This window comes from Diadema antillarum, unplaced genomic scaffold (genome assembly GCF_040938485.1).
Source record: "Diadema antillarum isolate AM-2024a unplaced genomic scaffold, OU_Dant_1.0 seq00001233_RagTag, whole genome shotgun sequence".
Classification (NCBI taxonomy): Eukaryota; Metazoa; Echinodermata; class Echinoidea; order Diadematoida; family Diadematidae; genus Diadema; species Diadema antillarum.
In genome coordinates, this window is record NW_027272021.1 from 143,136 (window position 1) to 169,545 (window position 26,410).

At 38.2% G+C, this 26,410-nt stretch overlaps 1 protein-coding gene across 10 annotated transcripts in view; it reads left to right on the top strand.

The window, feature by feature from the left end:
- Nucleotides 1–26,410, top strand: part of LOC139745071 (neurobeachin-like) — a 444,680-nt gene that overhangs the window by 71,926 nt on the left and 346,344 nt on the right. For all 10 annotated transcript variants that reach the window (XM_071655484.1, XM_071655489.1, XM_071655485.1 and 7 more), the window contains exon 3: nucleotides 21,386–21,512. In XM_071655484.1, coding sequence (XP_071511585.1) covers nucleotides 21,386–21,512 — 127 coding nt within the window. The remainder of the gene's footprint in view (nucleotides 1–21,385; nucleotides 21,513–26,410) is intronic.

Below are 26,410 nucleotides of genomic sequence, written 5' to 3' on the forward strand. Positions count from 1 at the left end.
TGAAACTGGAATTGTTACAAGCGTAGGGTAGTTAAGTGATGTATCCTTAGCAAATAAAACAAAAAACAAAACTGCATGCGGATGACCATAAAAACGTGTGGTGATGTAGCAGATTGTTTCCATATATGAATATGTATCACTCATGGAATCAAAACGTTCATTATACATGGCCGGCAGAACCGTGGGGCTCGGGCCCCCACACTTTTTGTGCACCATACAAAGGAATACATAAGGTGTCATCACTTTGGGCCCCCACACTTTTTTTAACCTGGAAGTACGTAAGTGGCACTAAATATTTCCACTAAAGACTTTTTTTTTTTCCTTTTCAGCTGAAAAATCCCGGAAATAGAAGGGGAGAGATGAGCTTAGGACCATTTAAAAAAAATTATTTATTTATTTAGTTTTTGCTTGTCAGCTGAAGAAATCCAAAAATAGAAGGGCAGAGATGAGCTGAGGACCTTTTTTTTTTTTTTCTTGCTTGCTTGTCAGCTGAAGAAACCCGAAAATGGAAGGGCAGAGATGAGCTGAGGACCTTTTTTTTTTTTTGCTTGTCAGCTGAAGAAACCCGGAAATGGAAAGGGAGAGATGAGCTGAGGACCCTTTTTTTTTTTCTTTTTTTTTTTTTTGCTTGTTAGCTCATGAAACCCGGAAGTGGGCCCCCACACTTTTGAAAACGCTCCGCCGGCCCAGATATATATGTATACCATAAAGTTCTGTGTATAAGACGCACCCGTGTATGAAACGCACCCCTACTTTCGGACCTGAAATTAAAAAAACCCCCAAAACACGCAAATTTCCACGCAAATATTGTGTGTGTTACACATATTATTTCAGCTCAAAATTTCCCTAGAATGCAGCATGTATTTGCTTTATTTTTTGTTTCCTTGTAAACTTTCTTTTCACGGTATTCATCGGACATCGGAAAGAAATGGAAGACGCAAAATGCGAGACTTGTATCGGTACTCACTTGCTATTGTTTCGCCTTTCAATCGTGGTACATGTATCATCAAAGATCGTACTCATGAGTGTATGGTACGATCTTTGCATGCTATCATACATTGATACTACCGTAGACGTGCCTCACATATATTGGCGTGTGTCAGAATTAGCAAAATGTTAATTATGAAAAACATTAACAAGTGTCGCAAAGGGATCGTACGCCGAGACGTATGGTGCGTACGGTGCTTAACTCACTGTTGTTTCGGCCGGAGGGATTACCAGTAATACATGTGTCTCTTGTACCATGCTTGTATGAACAGTGCTAGCCTTTTGCAAAAGGCACGACACGCACAAGAGAGCAATGGACTTGCACACACAGCGCGCAATGGGCAAGTTCGCTCCAATCCGATCACTGTAATTGTACTGTGCACGCTGTGCGAGTCCATTGCGAGAGCCTCTGCCTTTGCAAAAGGCTATATAGTCTTGAAGAGCAAACGAACGCCATGGATATGAATACATGCTTGACACATCGTTCACATCACGATGACATAGGGTCGATCCTACTCCGCATTTTACAGCTTTTGTCTATGGCCAGATTGATACTAGTACATCGATAAGTCTTACAGTATCGGTAATTTAGTAATGATACAGAGTACTTAGTACCTGTACATCGCCTATTTACAGCTACATGGTTGGCGGTTGGTAGCTTGGTAGACTGATATACATTGGTAGGTACATCGCGTATTTACAGCTGTTGTCTATGGCCAGATTGATACATCGTTTCTACACTAGGCCGATGTAAGTTTATCCCGTATTTACAGCTGTTGTGTGTGTCCAGATTGAAACATCGCTCGTTTATCGGTACCGGTAAGTTTTAATGATTGCTTACCCTCCGGATGTGGATGGGCGTACATGGCCTCAAGTTGACCTTATAAAATTGGGTGTACTTGACAGATTTTTTTCCGTGATTCGACTGTACTCTTGTATAAGACGCACTCCTAATTAGCTCACCTGAGCCAAAGGCTCAAGTGAGCTATTGCGATCGCCCTTCGTCCGGCGTCCGTCGTGCGTCGTGCGTCGTGCGTCGTCCGTCGTCCGTCGTCCGTCGTCCGTCGTCCGTCGTGCGTCGTCCGTCGTGCGTCGTGCGTAAACTTTTTACATTTTCATCTTCTTCTTGAAAACCCCATGACCGATTTTCATCAAACTTGGCAGGTAGCATCCCTAGGGGGTTAGGAACGCAATTTGTTAAAATGGGCACCATGCCCCACCCAGGGGGCCCTCAGGGGGGCCCAAACCCCCCAAAATTAAGGAATCTGTAAAAATCTTCTTCTCTAGAACCAGAAGTGATAGAGCGAAGTTAATACTATGAGTTAGTACATTGATGACTGTAGTTTCAAGTTTGTTCATGGCAGAATCAGGGGTGCCCCCCTTGGGACCCAGGGGAGGGGGGTGGGGAAGGGTTCTAATGGGGCCTAAATTGTACATTTTCATCTTCTTCTTGAGAACTCCATGACCCATTTTCACCAAACTTGGCAGGTAGCATCCCTAGGGGGTTAGGAACTCCATTTGTTAAAATGGGCACCATGACCCACCCAGGGGGCCCCCAGGGGGCCCAAACCCCCCAAAATTAAGGAATCCGCAAAAACCTTCTTCTCTAGAACCAGAAGTGATAGAGCTAGGTTAATACTATGAGTTAGCACATTGATGACTGTAGTTTCAAGTTTGTTCATGGCAGAATCAGGGGTGCCCCCCTTGGGACCCAGGGGGGGGGGGTGGGGGTGAGGAGGGGTCCTAATGGGGCCTAAATTGTACATTTTTATCTTCTTGAGAACCCCATGACCCATTTTCACCAAACTTGGCAGGTAGCATTCCTAGGGGGTTAGGATCTCAATTTGTTAAAATGGGCACCATGCCCTGCCAAGGGGGCCCCCAGGGGGCCCAAACCCCCCAAATGAAGGAATCTTTAAAAATCTTCTCTAGAATCAGAAGTTATAGAGCTGAGATAATACTATGAGTGAGTACATTAATGACTGTAGTTTCAAGTTTGTTCATAGGAGATCCAGGGGTGCCCCTCTTGGGGGTAGGGGGGAGGGGGGTGGTTGGAAGGGTCCAAATGGGGGCCTGAATTGTACATTTTCATCTTCTTCCTGAAAACCTCATGATGGATTTTTGTCAAACTTGGCAGGTAGCATCCCTAGGTGGTCAGGATCTCAATTTATCAAACTGGGCACCATGCCCCACCCAGAGGGCCCCAGGGGGCCCCAATTCCCCCAAATTAAGGAATCTTGGAAAAATTGGGCCCTTATTGTACATTTTCATCTTCCACTTGAGAATGCCTCGTCAAATTTTGGTAGAGCTGTGAATAATTTAGATTAGTGACTGCGTGAAAGGTGAACTTGCGATACTCAGGTGAGCGCTAGACCCGCGGGTCTCTTGTTTTTCATATTTTCCGACGAAAAAAAGTGCATCTTATACACGGAACGTTACGGTTTGTAAACGCTACCTTGCACCTTACCTCATGTTTACAGTAGATACGGGATGTTACCCTGTGTTCGTGCTAGATGACTGTCTGGGACTAACATGGGGTGAATATAGGATGACTACAGTATAAATGGGGCTTTAGTCAACACAATCCTGAAACTTGAGGGAAACTGGGAGGGGAGCTGGACAAGTTTTATCAAACTTCAGAGCCGCTGCTTCGTCAACATCCAGCTCTACCTCCACTCGCCATAGTTTGTCTAACCTAGAGGCAAACTGCTCACTGTGCTGTGTCAGAGAACTCCTTGGCTTGTTATTCTCGCATACTAGAACAGCTGCTTTCTGGTACAATTGCACATCAGATAGCCAGACTCATCCAAACAAATTTGTCTTACACACTCTAACTCTTGCTCTGGAGCTACAAATTTATTTACGTGCAGCATATCATTCTTGATTAGCCCTGTAGTTATTCACCTGTATCCACCACTCTCTAGAATCTAGTAGAAGTGTAAAGCGCTGCATAAAATGACCCTCCTTTAATGCATGTCAAGCATTGCACAAATTGATATAAGAAGCAGAAATTGCAGCTACTTTGTATTTCACGTGAAATTAACTAGCTGTGTTCACTCATACAGAGAACACAGAACTGTACACTATACATGAGACTTCTGTTAAGGCAATAATGCACAATTTGAAGTGTTCTTTTACTCGAAGTAATGCAGCACACCAAGGATTTATGCTTAGTGTGAAAAGTATTGATAACAGTCAAAGTCAGCTAATTATGAGAGCAGTCACACTTAGACCCAAACTTTGGGTTTAATTGCCATATGACTCTACTCTTATGAAAGGCAAGTAACTGAAGAATGAGCTTTTTGGCTCAATGGGTAGACTATCAATCATTAGCTCCCTGGTTCAACTCTCCCGGCTGCACCCCCTGGCTACAGCAGTCGTGCCCCTAGGCAAGGTACTTCATCCTTAGAGCCTAGTCCTATGGAGGGAACTTTAAACAGTCAGTCCTATGGTTGCTTGCTTCCTCAGTGCTACATAAAACAAATCATTATGCAATACTTAAAACAGTACTTGTCTATGTGACTTCAAAAAAGTTATGCTGGCTCAGCATCAACCTAAATCTTGTCCTTTGTTCCGTTTCATGCGATGTTGATACTTATCCAGTGCAATCTCCTATACTGTAAATGTTGATTATTTTCAAGTGAATTTTTAAATATTTTATTTATTTATTCATTTTTTTTTTTTTGTGTTAGACAGGGTGAGATGAATTTTGTGTGTTTTTAGTTCTGCGTAATCAGGGCATTGATTACTGGAACATATGGCATGCAAATATATTCATTTGCTTTTATTTTCATGTTAGCTTCTGGTTGCGCAAAATGCATTAAATTTCCACGTGACTACGAAAGTTTTCACATTTATAATAATGCCCATAGTAGGTAAAAACAAGAGTGGGGATTGGACACAAAAGTAGCTTCTTGATTTAGACCCCATGTGGCCTTCCATATCGCCTACATGTAGCTATTGATGCTAACAAATGAGCCAGCTTTCTCTTACAACTCCACTTGTTTCTCATCCAACCATACATTGGTTGAGATGGGTGGGGTCAAGTCTGTAGTTTTGTGAAAACTTTAATTGCATTTTCCCTTTCTTTGGTTGTGGAGATCAGTGTAGATCAGCTGCATGTTTGTCTTCCAATTTGATTGCTAGAGTCAATTTTATAACATCGACAAAATTCAAATCAGTTTTGGACAATGAAGTCTTTTATCTTTAATCAAACACAAAATTTTGTCTCTAAGCATTTCTTTTAACATTTTACACACTCTATGGAGTCGTCTGCCAATGTTTTTGACCCTGGTAAATTTGTAATAGTGGTCCCTTTTTATTTTTGTGCCCACCCTGCAGTTGAAAGTAAATGTCTGCATGGTGGCAAAGGGCTACAGTTTGTAATGGTTCTTGACTGGCATGCCAAGGGCATTGTAAATCAGTTCTGGCTGTTGTAGAGCACATAAATTGGACATCAGTTTGACATCAGTTTGTCAAAGGGTGCTTTGTGCACAGACACCAGGAGAGCTCTGAGCCTGATGATTTCATTGCTAAAAATGTATTCATCCAAGTGTTCAGTATATTGAGAGGAGTCCCTTTCTCAGCTTTGTACTGCTGATATGTGCCAGAGGTTACCATTTCACTCATCCTGGCAAGGTAAACTGCACAATTTATCCTTGTACCAAATTCTCTTGTTTATATTTTCCTGTAAAAGTCATAACATTATGATCAAGGACACCAAGATATATGTTTCTTGATGTTGGGAGAATCCTGTACACAATCATACACTGCTACCTACAGTTTCAAAGATTATCTTAATGTGTGGCATTCAGTTTTTCTTCCCGACATGACAGTTTCCAGTCCGTGCCATCTGTTATCAAGTTTAGCTCGTAATTGTGCAGTACATTGTGATTGACCGTGCTGTTTGAAAGTACAATTGTAAAGACACAGATTTGTGGTTTGAAGTGAACTCACAATAAAATTTGCGTAAAAAGCTTAATTACTTAAATCCAGTATCATATTAATATACCTTTAAGTGACTGGCATTAACATTGTTTTGTGTGATCAGCTGATGCATGCATACATGTGAAAATAAGTGTAGGAGCTCTTTTTCATTGAAATTTGTACTAATTTCTACATGCTTATATAAAGTATTTTAGATAATACACAGAGTAAATAAATTTGATAACTATCAGAAGAGCACAAATTAGCCATTCAACATAGAAAAGAACTGGTCATTTAAAAGTAGATGTAAGGAAAATACTAGGTCAGCAGCATGGCTCCAGTAGTGCATCTGCCTTGCAATCAACTAATGTGGGTACTAGTCCAGCCAAGCAGTGTTTTGTATTCTCATACTATCTCCTCTAGTAAGAGGCAGGAACCACAAAGAAAATGACACTTGCCCACGTATAACATCACACTTCACATCTTGTAACGAGCAGGGTGTAAGCCCAGTGAGGTGGTCCACCCCCACACACACTCTGCTAAATGGGTAGGTGATACTAACCTCTGATAGTGTGCCTCAGGTGACAGGAAGTAGCCTGCTTATGGTGTGTGAAACTCATCTTCCCATCTGAAATTATAAAAATACTGCATTGTAGACAGCAAAAATGTCACTGCCTTTGAACTGCATGATTTCAGGAGTTTCATAAAGTTCTTAGTGTGTCATTAGAGCTAGTAAAGATGATTATAAGGTTAGTGTTCAAATGACAGGCATTGCAAAGGGATGCTTGAGATACATGTAGGTTGCTAACAAGGTACCAACTGATATCAGGAAACACACTGTGTTGCTAAAATCTATTGCATTTAAAGAATATACATGTACTGTCAATTTTTTTTTTTTTTTGCTCAGATTTTTTCATCCATTAGATAGAAAAATCTGTTTTGCACATTTTCAGTTTTATTGTTGAATGATCTCAAGTGTTCACAGGTGCATAATACCCATGGTGTTTAAATGTTGCCTTTTCACCAGATGTTACTGTATTTTAGTATGTTTTAGATTAGAGTTATGTCAGAAACAAGCATGAAATCTGTCTCTAAGTTTTCCAAATTGTTGCTTTACTAATTTTGAATTCTCATTTCTCGGAATGTGTTAACTAAAATTTCTGAATATTTTATTTAGCATGTCGTATGTTAGTTAAAACTGAGAGTACTGAGTTATCTCCTGAAGATATGAAAACATTCTCTGCTCTTATTACTTATACTTGAAGAAATTTGTCAAATGCATGGCAGCCTCTGAAGGTATTAAAACCCATGAAGTTTTAACAGTGTGAGCTCCCTCCTGCTTTCCATTGGGGTGAGATGCTAAATATGTTGTACAGCTAATGAATGTGAACATCACGGAATGACATACAGTGTGTACTGTAGTCATACAGACAGTATTTCAAGGATGCTGATGTGTTGGTATTTGTCCTTGGTCTTTTTAGGGATGTGCTACCTTTGCCAGAGGTATTATGTTTTAGGATTGTCTGCCTGTCTGTCTGTCCGTCTGTCTGTCTGTCTGTCCACCTGCCTCACATCTCCCAAGGAGGTTTAAGAGAATGGAGTCACAACCATTTTATTTCCTTTGCTAGATATTCGATGCCGCCACTCGCAAATATTTGAAGCCTGTACCAAACTGGGTCTGCTGTGCAGACAGGAAGACAATTGACTCGTGTCTCATTGCATAATCACCAGCCACTATCTAGGGAGATATGTCTTTGTGATGGTAATTACGTTTTGCCAACCCTACTTATAAAAGATATTTATAGTGGTAAAGACACGGGGATGCGTGAATAGAAATTGCGGAAAAAATGAAATTAAAATGAGAATTACTCAACTGGGTATGCCCGGACACTAATCTCATATTTCTATCAATAAAGTATTATACTTGAAGATTATCCCATATCAGTTTTATTTGTGGGAATTAAGGGGAAAAGTGATAAAACAGGCTTTTCAGGATAGTACAGATTTAAACACTTTCACATGATACAGCTCTAATTTACACTTTTGCACAAATTTCTGGATGGGATTGACTTTTGTTTTATATGCATATCATGAAGTGAGATTTCATTTAATTCAATATATAAACAAAAAAATTATAGCCAACATTATGTTCACATTCAAAATGAATATTCAGATTGCTGAGCAAGGCGACAGCATCGAACATTAATCATCAAAGGCACAAATATATATGCACCTGTGGAATTCTTTTGAACATCAATAGAAAACTAACAACTGTTTGAATAATTACAGCCAGTTGGAATTCCAACTCTTAAACCTCCTTGCAGCTCCTAATCATGATTTCGGAAAGAAAAACATGCAATGGATTTCTCTGTTGGTTCCTAGTTGGCCCAGAAATGACTTATTGTATGATTCATTGATACACTGATTAGATTTTGAGCAAAATCCCTCAAGGTAGAAGGTTAAAGATGATGCTCTTCTCCTCTACCACCAATTTTTTTTTTTTTCGCTCTTTTCTGAGGTTTTCACTCTGAGCTATATAGTGTCGTATTTGTAATGATTTTCTTGTTTTAAGTAGGATGATAATATAAGGATGTTATTATGAGTAGATACACAGAAATCTCTCAGCCCTGTGGGCACGGCTATGTACGTGTCCTGCCCTGTGTCTAACCGTCTGTAGGGAAAATTGCATGACAGCAGGATGTAGGCCAGATGAGAGACAAGTGGTCCTCTGTTGAACAGGTCTGATGGCTAGCAACAAGAAGATGAGGAGATTGGCTGATGACCTGGATCCTCAACAAAGAGGATGCTCAGATCATATGAAAAGCCATTTTCTAGCTTACCTACCTACTAAGGAGACAAGGATAAGTTTTAATCTCTGCCATCAATTGTCACCTTCCCCACTGGGATCCATGAGAGGAAAAGTTGATGAATTCTACAGAGAGTATTGACAAACTCAAAAGCAATGATGTATCTCATACAGCCCTGTCTTATCTGCAGCTTGTCTTTGTTCAGACTGATCATGTACATGTATAACATGCCCACATGATTCTCATCGTGACTTGTGGCTGTAAGGAGACTACTGATCTGTAGCAGTCATTATTTGGTATTTGTAGTTTCTGCTCTTGTGGTATCAAAAGAAAAGGCCACAGAGTTCTATAGAATGTTAACTTACCCTACCCTTACCTTACCCTATCTTTATTAGTCAGTGGTTATGTAGATAAGTAAAGAAACAAGGATATGCTTTGATGTACACATTGTTTTATATGCACTTGTGTAGAGTAAAGCCGATGTGGATAGATGGATGGATACAAGGAGGACAAGTAAAAGAGCCAAAAAGAATCGAGCCTGGAAAGAGACTAGCTTATCACATCTCATACCACTGTGTTTAACATTTCGGCATCATATTCCATGAGCTTGTGATAGAGCTGCCAGGTACCTTTGTCATCAAATATTGTTGCCTATATGTGCCAAACACTTGGAGTCTGATGTGTGCATATGTTACGACACAATGTATAATGCACAGTATGCAGGTGAAAAGAAGAAAAAGAGTTGTTTTCCATCCTGTAGCCACGGACACATGTTTATTATCCCCTGGTTGAAGATCCAGCGGAGTGTCAGTTTTCATTTGATCACATCCATTAAACCAATATTCCTGATCCATTGCACCTCTGCCTACATTTGCACTGTTAGCCCCTACGTTTACTCTCGGCACATGTAAAGTGTATAGTCTCAGTGCAAGGTGCTGAATCAAATGCTCTACTTTCATTGTGATAGCAAAATGCAGTATCACTGATTTGAAAGAAACAAAAAATGGAGTCTACTTTTATCTCCTGGTCACTGGACTATATTAGTGACTTCCGAGCTGCCAAGCTTGTGTTAATCTGCAGGAGGCTTCATGAAAACTCATGTCTAGATGAGAAAATTTACAAATCTTTTCTGATTTGGGATTTTATTTGCCCATTGAGATTCATGTATTACAAAAGTATCTCCCTGATTACACTTTCAAATCTCACTGGTTTTGATTATGAATGTTGGCAGCTGTTATATATTGTGTGCCATTGGCCAAGGTAATAACAATATGGTAGCAAGAGTTCAAGGCACAAGGATGACAATAAGGTTGAAGTGTGAAAAATGTGCTCTGTAGACCACAAGAAAAGATAGACCTTATTTTTATCTATGTTTCATGCAGATATATGGCAGAAGTAAAGAAAACAGCCTCAGACCCACAGATACAGACAGACAAACACATGGAAGGCAGTCATGTAAAGATGACATAAACAGAACCAACAGTGACCGTGCAATGCAATACATGGAGCACAGTGGCAAGAACATTCACAACTGTATATCAGTATGTCTCCTAATCACATAGGCTGTGGCTGGCGGTATAGGTGACCTGTCGATACAATATCAGCCATGGTGTGACGCTGAACATTGATTTCCTAATTTTGACTTTTCCATTTTCCAGACTACTAGCTTTCCAGTGATGTAAAACTAAAAACACATGATCAGTATGAATGCCATTCACCTGATACAAACACACATTGATGTGCGCATGTGGAAGGTATATCCATTTCATGCTTGTTGTCGTCCATGGACAAAATTTAAACCATGAATTTGCTGTGCACTACCTTTTTGAATTTGGACCGCTAGGTAATATTAAAGCACTGTAGTAAATACACTTCAAAATACCCCCTCAAAAGAAAGAAAGAAAAAACTAAAAAAATAAGATGTTCTTTGATTTGACTTTGTCAATAAGTAATGAAGAAATCAGGTGGTTTTTCTTCCTCAAATGCTTTAATTTGCACATTTTTCATCAAGTAATAATACTGTTATGACATGGGCTGTTTGGTTTGTGACTTCATAAGGCTTTCATGATAGGATGAGTGCTCTGTCACAGCAAAAGGCAAATATGAACTAGCTTAAAGATTGGAATGAAGAGGGTAATATGTGTGACTAAGTGGCCTGTGATTCCCTTTAAGATGAGGGTCTTTTTCACTCCCAATGGAAGACTGTCCAGCTGTGAAGTATGACCCAACATCCATATCAAGGACTATTTTTGACATAAGTCATTTCTTTAGGAAGGAGATATTGTAGGCACAGTGTTCACCAGTTTGCAGTCGTACTCCACATCACAACTTGAACTTCTGAAAATGAGACATAATACTACTTGGCTGTCAGAGGAAACTTCGCTATCCACATCTCTGTGACATGTTTTTAAGAAATGAACAAGGTATGTGCTCTGAGTCCTTCAATCCATAATGTGTTAAGCATATCCACTGACCTAACCGCCCCCCCCCCCACACACAAAGTGGCACTAATGCCCTTCAACTGTCAATTAACAGGAATTACATAATCCTCCTAATGCCTTTTGTACCAAAATGACCTTCCAGTAATTGTATTCACACAACCTGGGTGGGTAAAAAAATGCAACAAATAAATTTGTGGAAAATTTAGCAAATACTACTGGAGTAGACTAGCACTTTATAACTCACTCTGTGGACACATTATGGGTTAATGTATTTAAGTACATTTTCATGTACAGGGATATATTCCTCCTCATACATATGCCTGCGTGGGTGTATGCCTGTTTGTTTGTATGTTTGGGGATGCCACTAACTCAGCCTCATGACTTTGTGGCACTAAGATCATACCATGCTGGCATGTATGCTCACTGCATACAAGATCAATGTTGCAATTTTATATTCATGGCAAGAAAAGAGAGGAAAATGCAAATACAACATGTTCCCTAAATTTAGGTGGAGAGACAGCTACATTAACATGATCAAGTTTCCAGCCTGCCCGTGTGGGTGTTTTGAACTTTCCAACCGTAAATCTGCCAGGAGAAGCTACTGGCACATTGTTTAAAGTAGACAGAAAACTTGTGTGTATTTTTCCATCAGAAATTATATTGATGAGACTGTAAACTTGAAAGAAGATAAAATTCTGTGCTGGTACTTCATCTAACAGTGATTTTAAAGATATTTTTAAAATGAATACAAACATGAATGTCCTAATCCACAAATAACACCCTTACAATAAAGAGATTGATAGCTTGGTATAATATTTGGGATTTTTTTTTTCTTCTAATTTTTCACTCAGTTTATTGAGCTTGAGAAATTGCTTAGGGCTATTATTTCCATAGTTTTCCTTTGCCTTATTTTCCATAACATGTCAGTTAACATTATTCACTGTGCTAACTGAATTTGAATTTAGCGTTGGTATTGGAATAGGATGACTTCTGATTCAGCAGTATCTTTAAAACATGTTGGTGGAAGATAAGATCAGTAAGGGGGAGGGAGAGATAATGCTCATTCTGAGCATATGAATTCTGTAGCTATTATGGCTAAGTTGTTTACTGGAGCAGTGTAGTGTATCAGTATCTACATTGGATGTTCAAATAGTCTATGAGTTTGACTAGAGATGTTATTGATTGTGTAGATCATCCGCCCCATGTTTGTGATGTGTACCAAGATGACATAACTGCCTGTCTGGGTCAGGTTAAGGCTGTATCAAATTGTCTGCATCTCATATTAAGAGCTTGAGATAATAAAGCAAAATAGTAGTACTAAATCTACAAGATATTTTATACAGCATACTAAATCCTAAAGCCCTTCTCAGCATGCGGTATAGATGCCATCTCTGCTGGTTTCAATGCTTCAGTGTTTGACTGTCTGTCAAACCAGTGGAGATATATCCCCAGTATTGTCACATACATAACACTGTCAAATGATTGGGAATTTTCAGATTTTGAGCCCTGGTGCTTGCAACACAGAAACTACATTTGTTTGGTATGTGATTGATAACCTTGATTTTCCCTCGCTCATTTTGATTAAGACTTCATCTTGTAATTTAAGAAAAAGAAAATTGTTGTTAATAATCATCAGTTGATTGTTTGCAATTCTCTTGCGTGAATTGGTGGAATTAGCATCTTGATTTTAATCTGCAGACTCCTTTCTTGATGCAGTGTTGGGAAAACATGCTAGCTGAAGTAAAATCAACAGATTACAGGTACAAATGATGCATACTTATGCTGAATTTTACCTATCTATATACAAGTATAGTATTTATTGGGTGCAGCAAGAGATAAAATCTGTGTGCATATTTTTGATGAACATGGATGTGTCTTTTGTTCAGTTATTTCAGGTAGTTCATGTTGACCTCGTGAATATCACAAGTGATACTATTTGTTATATCTGAGTGACTGTCAAAGTTTTCTCTTCAAGAGAGTCCTGTTTCTGTGTTGCTGCTGCAATACTATGTTTTACTGCGCAAAATGATGAGATGTTACCGAATTATGTGCATGTGAAATAAGAAACCATGATTGACAATAAGTCAGTAAAGAAAAGTGACTTGTGCTATGTGTGAAATTATGCAATATCTTCCCTCATGTCATTTTCTCGAGGGAATACAGTGTTTGTGTCCACATTTGGTTGCTTGGTGTTTTAGTGCCTTGTGCTGTAGATACCTGCCATTTACACTGAAAGAAGCACTGGTTGTGTAAAAGTATTTAGTCTATTTTGTATGGTTGGTATAATGTCTCTCACGTGTCATATACACTTCTGTCTCTAACAGGCCTATTGGTGGGAATGTGCTTTTTCTAATTGAGCCCACGTGTGTTTGGACTGGCCATTCTTTGGGTGAACAGAAATGTTCTTGTCTCGAAGCTGGTTGCCTGCTGTATCTTTTTTGTAATTTATACTTGTTGTCCCATGCCCTCTGCCCCTTCATCTCACCATGTAATGGCAGAATGATGCCCACACTCTAACCCAGTTTCCATAGTTGGGAAATTTGATGCTGAGGCACCTGTCGGTAATTCACTTGTGGCCCACTTAACTTGTCAATCGTGAAGGGGTAGGGGACAGGGGGAGGACTAAGGAGGAGTGACTACAGAGCATGCATGCCTTTTTGAATGTTCCATGGATGTCAGAGTACAGAATGGGTGGGGATTGGTAGGTTGGGGGTGGGAGGATTCCTTGCAAGACTGGTGTGTGGTCCTGAGCATCAACTTCACCTCTGTATGTTGATGCTATCCCATGCGCTTGGTAACAGGATACAGAATCCAGGAGGAGAGGAGGAGATGTTGGATACATTGAGCGTGTTTCTACTGAGAGCACCTCGCATCACCTCGCATCACTGCGAATTTAGTCTCCCGCATCACCTCGTATATTACGACCACTCGAGCTGTTTCTACTGAGCGATAAAATACGCGGTGATGCGAGGTGACATGCAAAATGCGGTGAATCCTGAAGTCGCGTATTTTCAGGTCACAGATCGGGTCATGCTGCCTCTGCTCTGCCATTTTGTGGTAGGCCACTGAATTTCGTTTAGTCTTTCCATTCAAAATGCCCCTCACCAACATTTCCTGTCACTTGGTTATTAGGAATCGTTGCAGGTCTAGGGTCCAGTTAATGCTCTCTAGGGGCTCCGACATACTAACGTTAGTATTCCAGCAAAAACGAATTAGGGAATCTACAACTTCGAGACGATACGATATTATGGGAAAATGAACGCAGTGTAAAAATCAGAGTATAATAGGCTGTTGGGTACGCAAACAATAGACGATGAATGCACGCAGTTCACATGTACCACCTCATGTATTTAGTAGGAGTTGGTACAAGGCATGATGTGTGCGAAACTACGATCGATGTGTACACAAGTGTCGGAGTGTGCAATGAACCGATTTGAAAAGTATATAATAATTCGAGACTTCCAGTACACCGCGGATTTCGCTACCGGGTGTGTTTCTACTGAGAATTGTCTCTCGCATCACCGCACATCGACCACCTCAAAAGGTGGACGACGGAGCACCTGGCATCACCGCTCATCGGCCACTACCCGATCTGTTTCTACTGAGGAAAAATTTGAGGTGTCACGGCGCATCGCCGCGCATCACCGCGTATCACTGTGAATCACCTCGCATCACCTCGCATCACCTCGAATTTTCATCGCTTAGTAGAAACACGCTCAACGATCTTCTTTCTGTCCCATAGATCTTCTCTTACCAGTTTGGTCTTTCTCTCATGTTTCTGAATTGGTTTGCTACGGTCATGCATTCATCAACGATTTCAGCATGCATGAACATGTTCCTTATACTCCCTGTGTGCCATGTGCGTGTGTGTGTGTGTGTATGCTGTGGATTGGGTTTTTTTCTTTTATATATATATATTTTGGTTTTTTTCGGGGGGGGGGGGAAGTAAAGATATTGTTTATTGTGTTTTGATATGTGACAATGATACATACCGTATGTCCCCCCAAAAAAATTACAATGGTACCCTACGCAATGATCACTTTACATATAGTGAATCAATCCAAACACAATTTCAGGGTATGAAACTATAACTCACTGCCCACATCTTACAGAAAACCCCATTCAATTTGCTTCAGTGGTCAAAGAGAAATGAGGATTTTTGTAGAGCATGTCAGGAATCCCTTCCCTCCAAGTTCTGTCTATTGTGTTTACACATTAATATGCAGTACCAAGAGCATCCAAGTGCTAAACTTGGAAGAATCAGACTCACTGTGACCGCTCCACCAAATTGAATGGGGTTTTCTGCACAATAGAGCTAAGATGTGATATTTTAAGATGCTGAAGTAGCATCTAGACGGTTTAATCATATTGGGTGTTATCAATGCAAAAATGTGATCGTAATTTTTTTTTTGACACACTGTACATTACTATGCACAAGTTTAATGAATAACTAGAAGTTAGGCAGAATTTTATTTGCTTATTTCCTGATTCCTACAGGGTTAAAAAGAATCTTTTAGGTATAGAAGTTTGTGTGGTCTTTAAAGTCTTTAAAGGAGAATTGATGTTCTTGAAATCATCTTCTTAATATATATGGAGACTTACTTTAGATGAAATGCATTTTCCCTTTTCTACATTATTACATGAATACCATCAGATGCATAGTGGTAGGGCATTATCGACACTATTTCTTGATCTTGGTCTTTCAGCATAACGTTGCAGTTATTTTTTTAGGTGAAATGAAAAAGACTACACTCAAGTTTTTTGTTCTTGCGAAGCAGTTGAAAAGAATAAATCATGATACAGCCCACTGAAGAAGAGTTGACTATTTAGCAGTCTTTTTTAAAGGCCTTCATGCTTAAGTGCTTAGAGTCATCAGTGAAGAAAACCAAAGCAGAGTACATCTGTGGGAGGGCTTTTTGAGCTCTGAATCTGATCGTTATTCATGACTCAGTAGAAAGCTTAACCTATACACCACTCCTATACTGAATTACTCAGTTCTTCACCTGGACCAATGGAATTGCTAGATTAGCCAATCTGCTGTCAGTGTGAACATGCATGCATGAGATTCTGTATAGTTCTGATAGATATAACGAGCTCAGCTGATTGCCTGTCACTATTGTTACTGAATGCTGGTAGGGAAATCAGTAATTCAAAGATGTAAATTAAGAAATTTGGATGAATCTTTAAAGACCCTTTTGCATTCGTGTACTTCTCACTGGTGGGTTGACCCTTGTCTCAAGTAATGACCCTCTGCTCTCTAGCAAGACTGGCTATTAATTTAGTTCAGACAAGGCATTCTGTTCAGGATGAGAAAGAAGAGGTGAAGATAGCTTTACTTTTATCTTGGCAACATGGTGACATAAAGTTTTAAAGTTCTTACCTTTTTTTCCCCTCCAAAACTCAATCCAATTAATCTCCCCTCCTTTACCATGTGTTGTAATGATGTATTTGTATCGATTTCTGAAAGAATACCTGTCTTTTGGAAGTAGTCCATTTATATATGCACATTATACTTTTTCCCCAAATATAAGTAGTCAGTGTGCAATTCGTTTTCACCTCAAGCCTTCAGCCTCTGTGAATAAAACTGTACCTTTTGTATTTATGTATATGTCTTGCATATAATCTTGTACTGCGCATTCAAGATCATGCAGTACTTGTATAATATTTTATGTTTTGGTCGTGATAAAGGTCAAGATTTCGTTCACTCATCCACAAAACCTGTGGATAGCAAGAAAGCTCATATGCATGGGGCAGATCTGAGGGTTACATGTGCATGTTCAAAGTGAGATGTTCCTAGTTTAGCTGATTGGATTGATTGAGATGTGTGAAAGGAAACTTGTCAACGCTGCAAAATGCTTCAGATGTTTTCTCTGTGTTTTGCCTGCAATGTTTCTCACCAATCCTCGACGTCTGTCAAATGAGATTTCTGTGCTGTTTGCTGATTCATTACAGATGTAGAGATGCATGCATCATAGAGAGAATGCTCTTATTTTTAGAGGAAGCGCAACACACTAGGTAGAATTTGATTCACTGATACGATGTGTACGTCACCACAGCTTTGTGTGGCTTGATACTGTTACTCGCAGAGAATCAGTGAAACTGCATAGAGAGATTTTCACAATATAGATAGGATTTGCCTCTGAAGATCGAAGTTGATCGCTCTTTTCATGCCTGTGAACTGAATGTGATTTTTGACATTTAGGGCTTTTAGTTGTCATGGCAACAATTGAGAAATGTTTTGAGTGAGGAGAGGAGGTAAGTGGAGGAAGATACCCAATGTATTTGTCCAAAATTAGCATGTGGGTAGGGAATCTCTATGCTGATGGTCATATTGGCCTGTTTCTAGCATAAACAGACTCACAACTTTTCCACAAACATGTACACAGATATGTACAGGTGTAAATGATATCAATATACAAGTGTAGTAGGCAATGGATCATAGTGGGTGTACAGAGCATACATTTCAAAACAACTTAATTGATATGGCATTGACCACTGTGTATGTAGAAATGATAATCAGATTTCTTTTTAATGGCCATTCATACACACATAAGTGCGCACAACAACAAAATGAGTAAGATTTGTGGACAGCTTTGTCAAAATGAGTCAAAAGTCATGTGACAAGTTTCTACAAAAGGGCCAGAAATGTTGAAAAGTGCTCATGTGTGACGTCATTTCCTTTTTTTTATAGGGTGCATTTGTTTGTGGGTTGGCCTCAGATGTCATTATGATGATTTAAGAGAAATCCATTGGTGGGCTTTCATGGTACTTGTCCTGCATATATGCTACATGAGAAGTATGCACTAACTTCACATCCAAAAGCAAAATAGTAGAGTTCTTGGAGATCAAAGTTCAAAGGTCAGGATACTTTTGCTAAAATGTCATTTGTCTGCTTTGACTTTGCTTGGAAATTTAAAAGGAAACTATTTGGTGGAAAAGATGTGAAGATCTAGACAGTTTTCATGTGAAAGTTGTAATGGGTCAAAAGTTTGACTGAAATTTCCAGCCAAACTTCAACTGGAATTGTAAAAATGTACGACATAATAGACAGCCATAAATTTACATGAAATTATAGTAGTCAAAAGTCAAGGGTCACTGTCTATTGACTATTTGGTATAGGTATAGGGTGTATTAAAATAGACATTAGAATTCTTAAATGATAAGGACAGCATGAAAAGTGAAAGGTCAAAGATGAAGGACACTAAATTTGGCTAAAAATGTCACACATTGGCTAAAACTTTCACTTGGATAGTCACTGATAATGTTGTTTAGTTTGATGAATAAAAATGAATCGGGAAATAGTTCCTACTTCATAGTAGTTAGTATGACTGCAGTTCAATGATATCAACATGTTCTCATAAAGCAAGTATGAGCATTTGACGCGTCATAAAATCTCTTTTGTGGATCCTATTCTAATGGTAATGCATGACTGCCCCTCTATTTCCTTGTCATTACTCTGTAATCGGGATTGTTAACTGTGTATTTATGGGAATGAATTCACGGTGCCATTAGGTGCGCCATGAGTTCTAGACCTGTGAAAAGGGCAGATGTGGGCCAGACAGTCTGAATAGTTTGTCGTAAACTTACTGAGCTTGACACTGCATGCATGTGGGCACCCATCATTGCTCCACCCCTGATATCAATACTGATGCTTGTGCGACTGCCTTGGGCTCCCATACGTGACAGAGGTTCTTAACCCACATTATAAGTGATTCTGTAAATCTGCCCGGAGGAGACAGACTCGGTTTGTCTATTCATCTGCTGCAGATATAGATGGATGGCTGTCAGAGGTTTTCGACCTATCTGGAACTTTTCAATAAGTTCAGGCAAATGGGAAATCACCACTGTAAAGAAATCAAGATCATGTGACAGATATCATGAACTCTTGAACTCATGAACTTGTTGAACACAATTGCATGTTGATAGCAACAATAACTTTTTCAACTTCTTGTAGTGATTGTAGTATTAAATGAGATGGTCTTAATGATAATTATAACCATAAACGTGATTCTATTGAAACTTGTAGAATCTATAACTTCTTTTTTATTTTTTTTTACTTAATATCTTTTTGTAATTCATATTGAAAGATGATGTCAGAGGTTAAACATGTAGTGGTAGTGTGATAAAGTTAAACAATCCAGTAGGTATAATTGAATCACTCATGAGAATTGACAAACTTCATTTTGAAATGAAATGAGGGTCAAACACCATAATGTGAAATGTTCTGCAGTGTGGATCTGTCTTACTTATGCTCAACTGAAGTATTGCAAAAGTGACAACACGCAAATACTTTTCTACTCCTAAAACCATCAGATCAAAGTCACATCGACAAATTATAAGAAAAAACAATTCTAAGAGGAATGAAACCAACACATATGGATTATGTGAATGCAGAAACATTAGTAGAACACATCAGGGATAAGATGAATCAGACAGTCTGTTGAAAAATCGTGAATTCTTAGTTTCAGCACTGCAATTGCTGGGTAAGAAGACGACATCAATTCGCAAAGTCACACATGGGCAACAATGTAAAGAAAATAAAGAAAATTCCATAAAATTTTGTATCTTATAAAAAGTACACATTCTCTCCACTTGTTACTGACATGTTGAGGGAAGTATTATTCCTCCTTCCTTCTGAAAGCGGTATAAAGATAAGTGCTTTTTCATTATGCTTGAGGGATGATAATATGTTGATTTCTCCTTGTTAACTTTCTTTATATCTTACTGTTGTCCATGTGTGACATCACACATTTTTGCAGTCTTCCGATTCATTGACTGGTTTACTGAAAATTTAAGAAATCATTACTTTTGGACAGTTTGCCTGATTTTCTTCAAATTTCACAGATTTTTTTTTTTTAAATTAAAATTACTACATTCATTCAATCCATATACCTAAGTATTGGGGTTTCATTCCCCTTTAACCGGTTGAGGATGGGTTGATTTTGCTACAACATGCATTTCCCATAGACATCTGTCCGAGTACACTGAGGACTTGTCCTCAATGGGTTAAATGGTAATGACAAAGTCAAACTATAATTACTTAATGTGACCCTGCATCCCACAATCCACATACTGTTACAGAGATCAATTCTCAGTATACCGTGAAATGATGTTTACAACAATGCTGACTTCATTTCTTTGGTATTTTCTCAATTAGTCATTCAATAACAAAGTCATCGGTTTAACGGCTTGCATGACCATTGGCTGACATTTTATTCCATGGTCACACATGGTTTTTACATCCTTTTTCACCTGTGAGACACCTGAAGAATAAATGAAAATATTACAAAAACTTTTCAAATATTCATCGGAAGCAAGGAAACTTTGCTGTAGTAGGAACAGAATGAGTGAAATGAGTATGGCATTAATCCAGACTATTCCTTAATACTGGTTGCTATGAATTTTTAAATCCTGTCATTGTCTAGACATGATTATTAAATAGTGAGACTCTGCGTTTCAGGAAACTTCAAAGACCTTTTTCCTCAATAGTACTTCTGGTGGCTGGCTGAGTGTACACAAGTTTTATTTCAAAGCTAAGAATTTCTTATGTTGATTGAATGTGTGGGTTTGCATGGTGAGATGTGTATGTGTGAAAAGAGGTTGTGGGGCCATGTGAAAGTCTGCTAAAGGACTGTTGATATTCATTCTGGATAGCTCCAGCAAGAGTTGAGTAAGCTTAATCAAGTTTCTTGAAACTGAGTATTAGGCAGCTGCTTAAGGGGTTACAAGTTGAGTGCTGAGAATGCCTTCATTTAGAATCTGACCCAACTGTGAAAAGGCAACATTGTGAGTTTTATAATGAAAGGTCACATGTCACGTGTTGACCTTTGAAACATCATCCCTCAGTACCATTTATGAGAATGTGTTTCAATGGGTCGACAATGGCAGATAAGCACATGCATGTGGTCATTTCATTTCTTATGATTGAAATGTATCATGCTCCAATAAATATGTGTGCACCTGTAACTCCATGATTCGCACTACACTAGGCAATGCATCGAGAGGGTTTAGAAAATCAAGATGGCCAATAATTATCAGTTCCACATTTTGTTTCAAAAATTGATTTTCTTTTTGCAATTTTTTTTTTGAATGTGTGTGAATGGGCCTAATGTACACAGATATTTTGCCAGTAGAAACGGTCATGCCATGACCTTTGAAGAATGAAACCCACATCCCTCACTTTCTCTCTCTCCCTCTCTTTCCTTTCTCTCTTCAATCCTGCAGGCGGAGATCCTGAGCATGTTTGTGGCCATCTTGCGTAAGAGCTACCTCAATCTGCAGGCTTGCTCGGAGGTGTCTATCATTGAGAAACTGGTGGAGAGGTTGCCAAGCAGTGATGAGATGATTGCAGGTATGTCAATTAATGCATGCTACGATGGTGTTGGCTGGGCATGGAACCTGTACATCTGTAATATTTTTCTGATTTCTACATTCCTGTGCCAATAATGATAGTGATTTTTCTTTTCTTTTCTGCGTCCACTGGTAGGAATTATTGGGTTTTTTTCTTTGCATTTCAGAAATCACACAAAAAACCCAATTGTTTTCCGGATTGTGTGAATGGACCTCTCCTGTAACTTTAATTTACTTCATTTGAAAGAGACAAATTTCTGTAATTATTTCAAGTCACACCTTATGAATTTCTCTTTTCAGAACCAGTACAATACAGAGCTACTATGTCATGGATAGCTATATTTCTACATGACGTCTTTCTGCCAGCAACTTGAAATGCTGCCAGTTGTATGTATACTGTAATAAACATTATCATTATTACCATCACACTTGGATGAGGCAGTCAGAAACAAAAAATAAAAATAAACTGACTGCACAAATAGACAAGCAGACCAGCAAAATAGTATGTTTTGCATAGTACGACGGTCTCATATGAAATCCTCACTGGTGAACGTTCATTAGGCAGGTGGTGCTGGTTTTTTTTTTTTTTTTTTGGTTGCTATTTTGTTTAATCTGATATTCAAGAGCAAAATTGATGTGCTGCTAAAAAGAAAGATGGAACTATGATATACCTCTTGCCAAAAATCAAAACACAAATTTGTGTTTGCCTAGCAAGATTGCCAAAAATCAAAACACAAATTTGTGTTTGCCTAGCAACTGGTTTAACCCACTGTGATATTTTGTACAGAATGCATGGTTGAAATAAAGCTCATTCCCATTGTCTTTTGACAGGGATGTCAGTTTTCTGGCAAAAGCCTGAATTCAGGCCTTTTAGTATCGTAGTTCTTGCCCTTTTGTGTATTAAGTAGCATCATGAAGATGTATGGTATATTTTGCGGTCAGATTGTCCATCTTATGTGGATCTATCTTCAACATTGTGCACCCCTCTCTTTTTTTCACTCCCTCTTTCTTTCTCTCTCTCTCTCTCTATTTCCTTTTGAATTCTGTGGTTTATGCATATCTCCTGTTCCCCTATGTTTGTCTTCTTCTTCTTCTTCTTTGCTTATGGATGCCTGGTTGGTTTCCACGGTAATCTGTTCAATTTGCAGAAGATGATCAGGTTACACTTTGGTCTGACTTTTTGGAGAAGTTTTCTGAGATGGCGGATAAAGTGAAAGGTCCCACATCTTTCTCAGCCTCTTCATTTTGTAGGAACGATTGACTGCTGACAATCTACTTACCCATAATGGAATGTGCTGTTGAATGCAATACCTATTTGTTTGTGATCTTGCAGTTTTCATAAGAAATTAAAAACTGGAGTGTCAAACTGCATGTGAGAGAGTATACTGTATAAGCTGTTATTTTCATGTATAGATATTTTCACAAATGAGGAGGTAACAGACTGATTAGCTAGATGTTGTTTTAGTGATTTTGATACTGAGGCTATCATAAGAGCACTAGTGCATGTCAGTTCAAGATATTTTCTTGTGTTGTTATTAGATTAGTGGTCAAACAGTGATTTGCAAAATTTGCGAGAATTAAACTCTTATGAAAATAACAGCTTATACAGTAACCAGGTCTATAGTTCATTCTAGATTTTAATTGCACCTGTTGGAGTACTTGGTTTTTTGCATCAAACTTTAGATGAACAAATTGGATTAAAGGAAACCAAATCCCAATTAATTTATGTGGATTGAGTAAAAGCAGCAACATTAGTAGTAACACATCAGTGAAAGTTTGAGGAAAATCATACAATCGATTCATAAGTTACGATTTTTTTAAAGTGTTAGTGCCTTCATTGCTTGATAAGGAGACTACCACGCTTCATGATATCATTTGGACAATATATTAATGAATGATGAAAGAGCATTTTACTTCTTTCAGAAACCAGGGGAATAATATTACCCTTGACATATGTCAGTAACAAGTCAATAGAATGTGTACCTGTCATGAAAAGTAAAATTTTGTCAAAATCTCCTTATATTTTGTTTATATTGTTGTCCATAATGATGCCATGTCTTCTTATCTAGGAACTAGACCAGAACTTCAAAAATTCATAAATATTAATTGCTTGTCCGATTTTCCTCAAACTTTCACTGATTTGTTCTTATATTGGTGCTTTCACTCAATCCACATTTATATTCAGATGTTGGTTTCCTTTAATCCTAAATAGGTAGGGGTATTTGGGAGTGTTTGTGAGCTCCTGTGGCCCCAGACCCCTTACCGATCTCACAAATGGCCCAACATGTGGAATAACATCAAGAAGTAAAGTCATGATGCATTTCTTGCAAAATTTCTTTTTGATAATTTTGTCTTTTGCATTATGTGAATAAAAAGTTATCGTAGCATATTTTGAAACATTTTATTTCCAATTCACATGTATTTCCATTTTTCTTCTGTTTTTCCTTATTTCCTATATTTTTTATTGTTTGATCAAATTTATTTTGTTTTACCAATCAAATGTATCACATATAGGTGCCTATATGTGTATATACGTGTATATAAAGGAAAGTGTTCATAATGAATCGAAATGGTATTTATGCAAATAAGCATTGCTTTGCATCAGGATAACACAAGCAAATGTCCGAATGTAGGTTTTGATGGATGTGTGATAGATCACTATATGACACCTGTGTGACACCTCAACCAATATGCCTGACTCCCATTAATTCAATATCAAAATGTTTGGAAAATTTATACGGAAAGAAAAATAATGACATATAGACAAAAAGGTGCAGAAGAAATGTTGCATGGTGTGTACTAGAGTCGAGCTCGTACAGGCCCTCATACAAAAGGTAAAATGCAAGCGCATACATGAAAAGAAAACAGTTTTGCTACATCAAAGTAGCTTTATGATTTGTTGCTGTGCATTATAATTTGAAGTACATGCCATTGATGCATTTATTTGGCTGTGTGCCCAGAGGCTGGTAATTTGCATCATTTTTAAATTTTATCAAGAGTTGGCAGGAGGATTTCTAATGATATTGATCATGATGTATGTTTATATTAAAGTGTTTTTTCTTTATTCAGCAGAAAATAATTTTGTGCTCAACAGTACACTACAAAAATAAGATTTGATTTAAACTTCCCGAAGTTGGCCATGATATGATTTTCGTGATTGTAACCAGTGCTATATTTCTTCTTCTCTTTTCATCAGCGTAGTGATAAACTACATGACATGTGGTGAAATGGAAGTTTTCAGAGGATTTTCACATATCGTATATGACTACAAGAATCTCCTTTGGGATGTTGAAATGATATTATAGCAAGGTATTGAAGTGGATATCAACTTGTTCAGCTATCAAACTACTGATAAAGCGTGTATCAAAAAGAGGGGAACAGCATATTTGCTCGTAGCAATGTGTATATGAGACTCTCTTAGAATCGCTTCACTAATAGAATTTTATCATGCAACAAAATATGAAATTATCTCCTAATCCCCCAAATTGGAGAATGCAATGTCTGTGATGTGCGTGCTGTTTATTCAACTTGCATCCATTCTGCCACATAATGTTGAGCATTTACCCTAGGCCATGTGGGCATTGATAATTTAATTTTCTTGCCATAATTCTACATTTATTATATGTAAGTGAAATCCCGAAGCAACTTGCCTTCATGAAATTTGAGACTTATGGAAAATGCCATAAAAGTCTGTCTGAGAATATTTTGAGATGACACCAGTAGAAGAAAAGAAAAGAGAAAAAAGAAAAGAAAAAACAGTTTCTATTTCTATATGCACTTTCGGTTTTGTTGGTTAGGGAGAGGGGCTCAAATTGCTGTCTATAGCAAAGCAGAATCTGAAAGATTAAGATAGGAAAGCTGAAGTAGAGAACATTGTAAAGAAAGAAAACTATCTACCTGAGTTTGAAATATTCTTCTGGATGCTGTTTCATAATCCACCTGACACAGGCCTTGTCCATGGTATTAATTCTAGGGACTGGTATTACCATTATAAGATTGCATTCCTGATATTGTTTTGTGTACCAGTTAAAGTTAGAGTTGTCATGTTCTCTTCTTAATTTGCATCATATAAGGTATGAAAAATATTATTGTTTTGTAATGCTCGAAGTACCTTTTAAATTCCACAACGTTTGTATTTATGTCTAGTTTTATTAAATTTTTGCTATACAATATGTTAACTTTAACTACTTATTTTGAAATCAAATTTGATCAGGACTGACAGTGTACTTAAGTATGTATACAGGGGTAGGCTTTACATGAAATCATGAGACCTTGTAAAGCTAGTGAAGCAAAAAGGAGAGGGCAAACATTTTCTTCAATTTAAAGATTCATTGCATTCTGAGATTATTATGTATAACACTGAACAAGTTTTCTTAGTACATTAATATCTGGTACAGTATAATTTAATCTTTTTTTGTGTGTGTGGAAAAGATGTGCCATCTTTATAGAAATAGATCAGTTGTAGCTTAAAATGGATGTGTGTGTGTGTGTGTGTGTGTGATAGACACATAACAATATTGCATTTTGGGAGTGATAATTCAGCAACCATTAGATGAGTCAGCTAGTCTTGGCAAAAAAAACAACAAACAAACAAACAAACAACAACAAGAAAACATTGACATGCAGTGTTCTGGGAGAGACCCTATTTGTGACAGATTGAAACTGTTTCCTTATTCTTTGCATAAAGTAATAGTGAAGGATTTTGATGTTTTTGTTTTTGTTTTTTATTGGGACATAGGTGATATAGGCCCCGAAATATTGCACTTTCAAGTGATAATAGCTTAGAATCACCCAAACCCCTCCTTTAAAGGGGATGGCTAGTAACTGATTAGTGGGAACCAGTAGGAATGCTGAGAGATGATTGTTCCAATTATTGTGGGATTCATTTAAGAGTACATC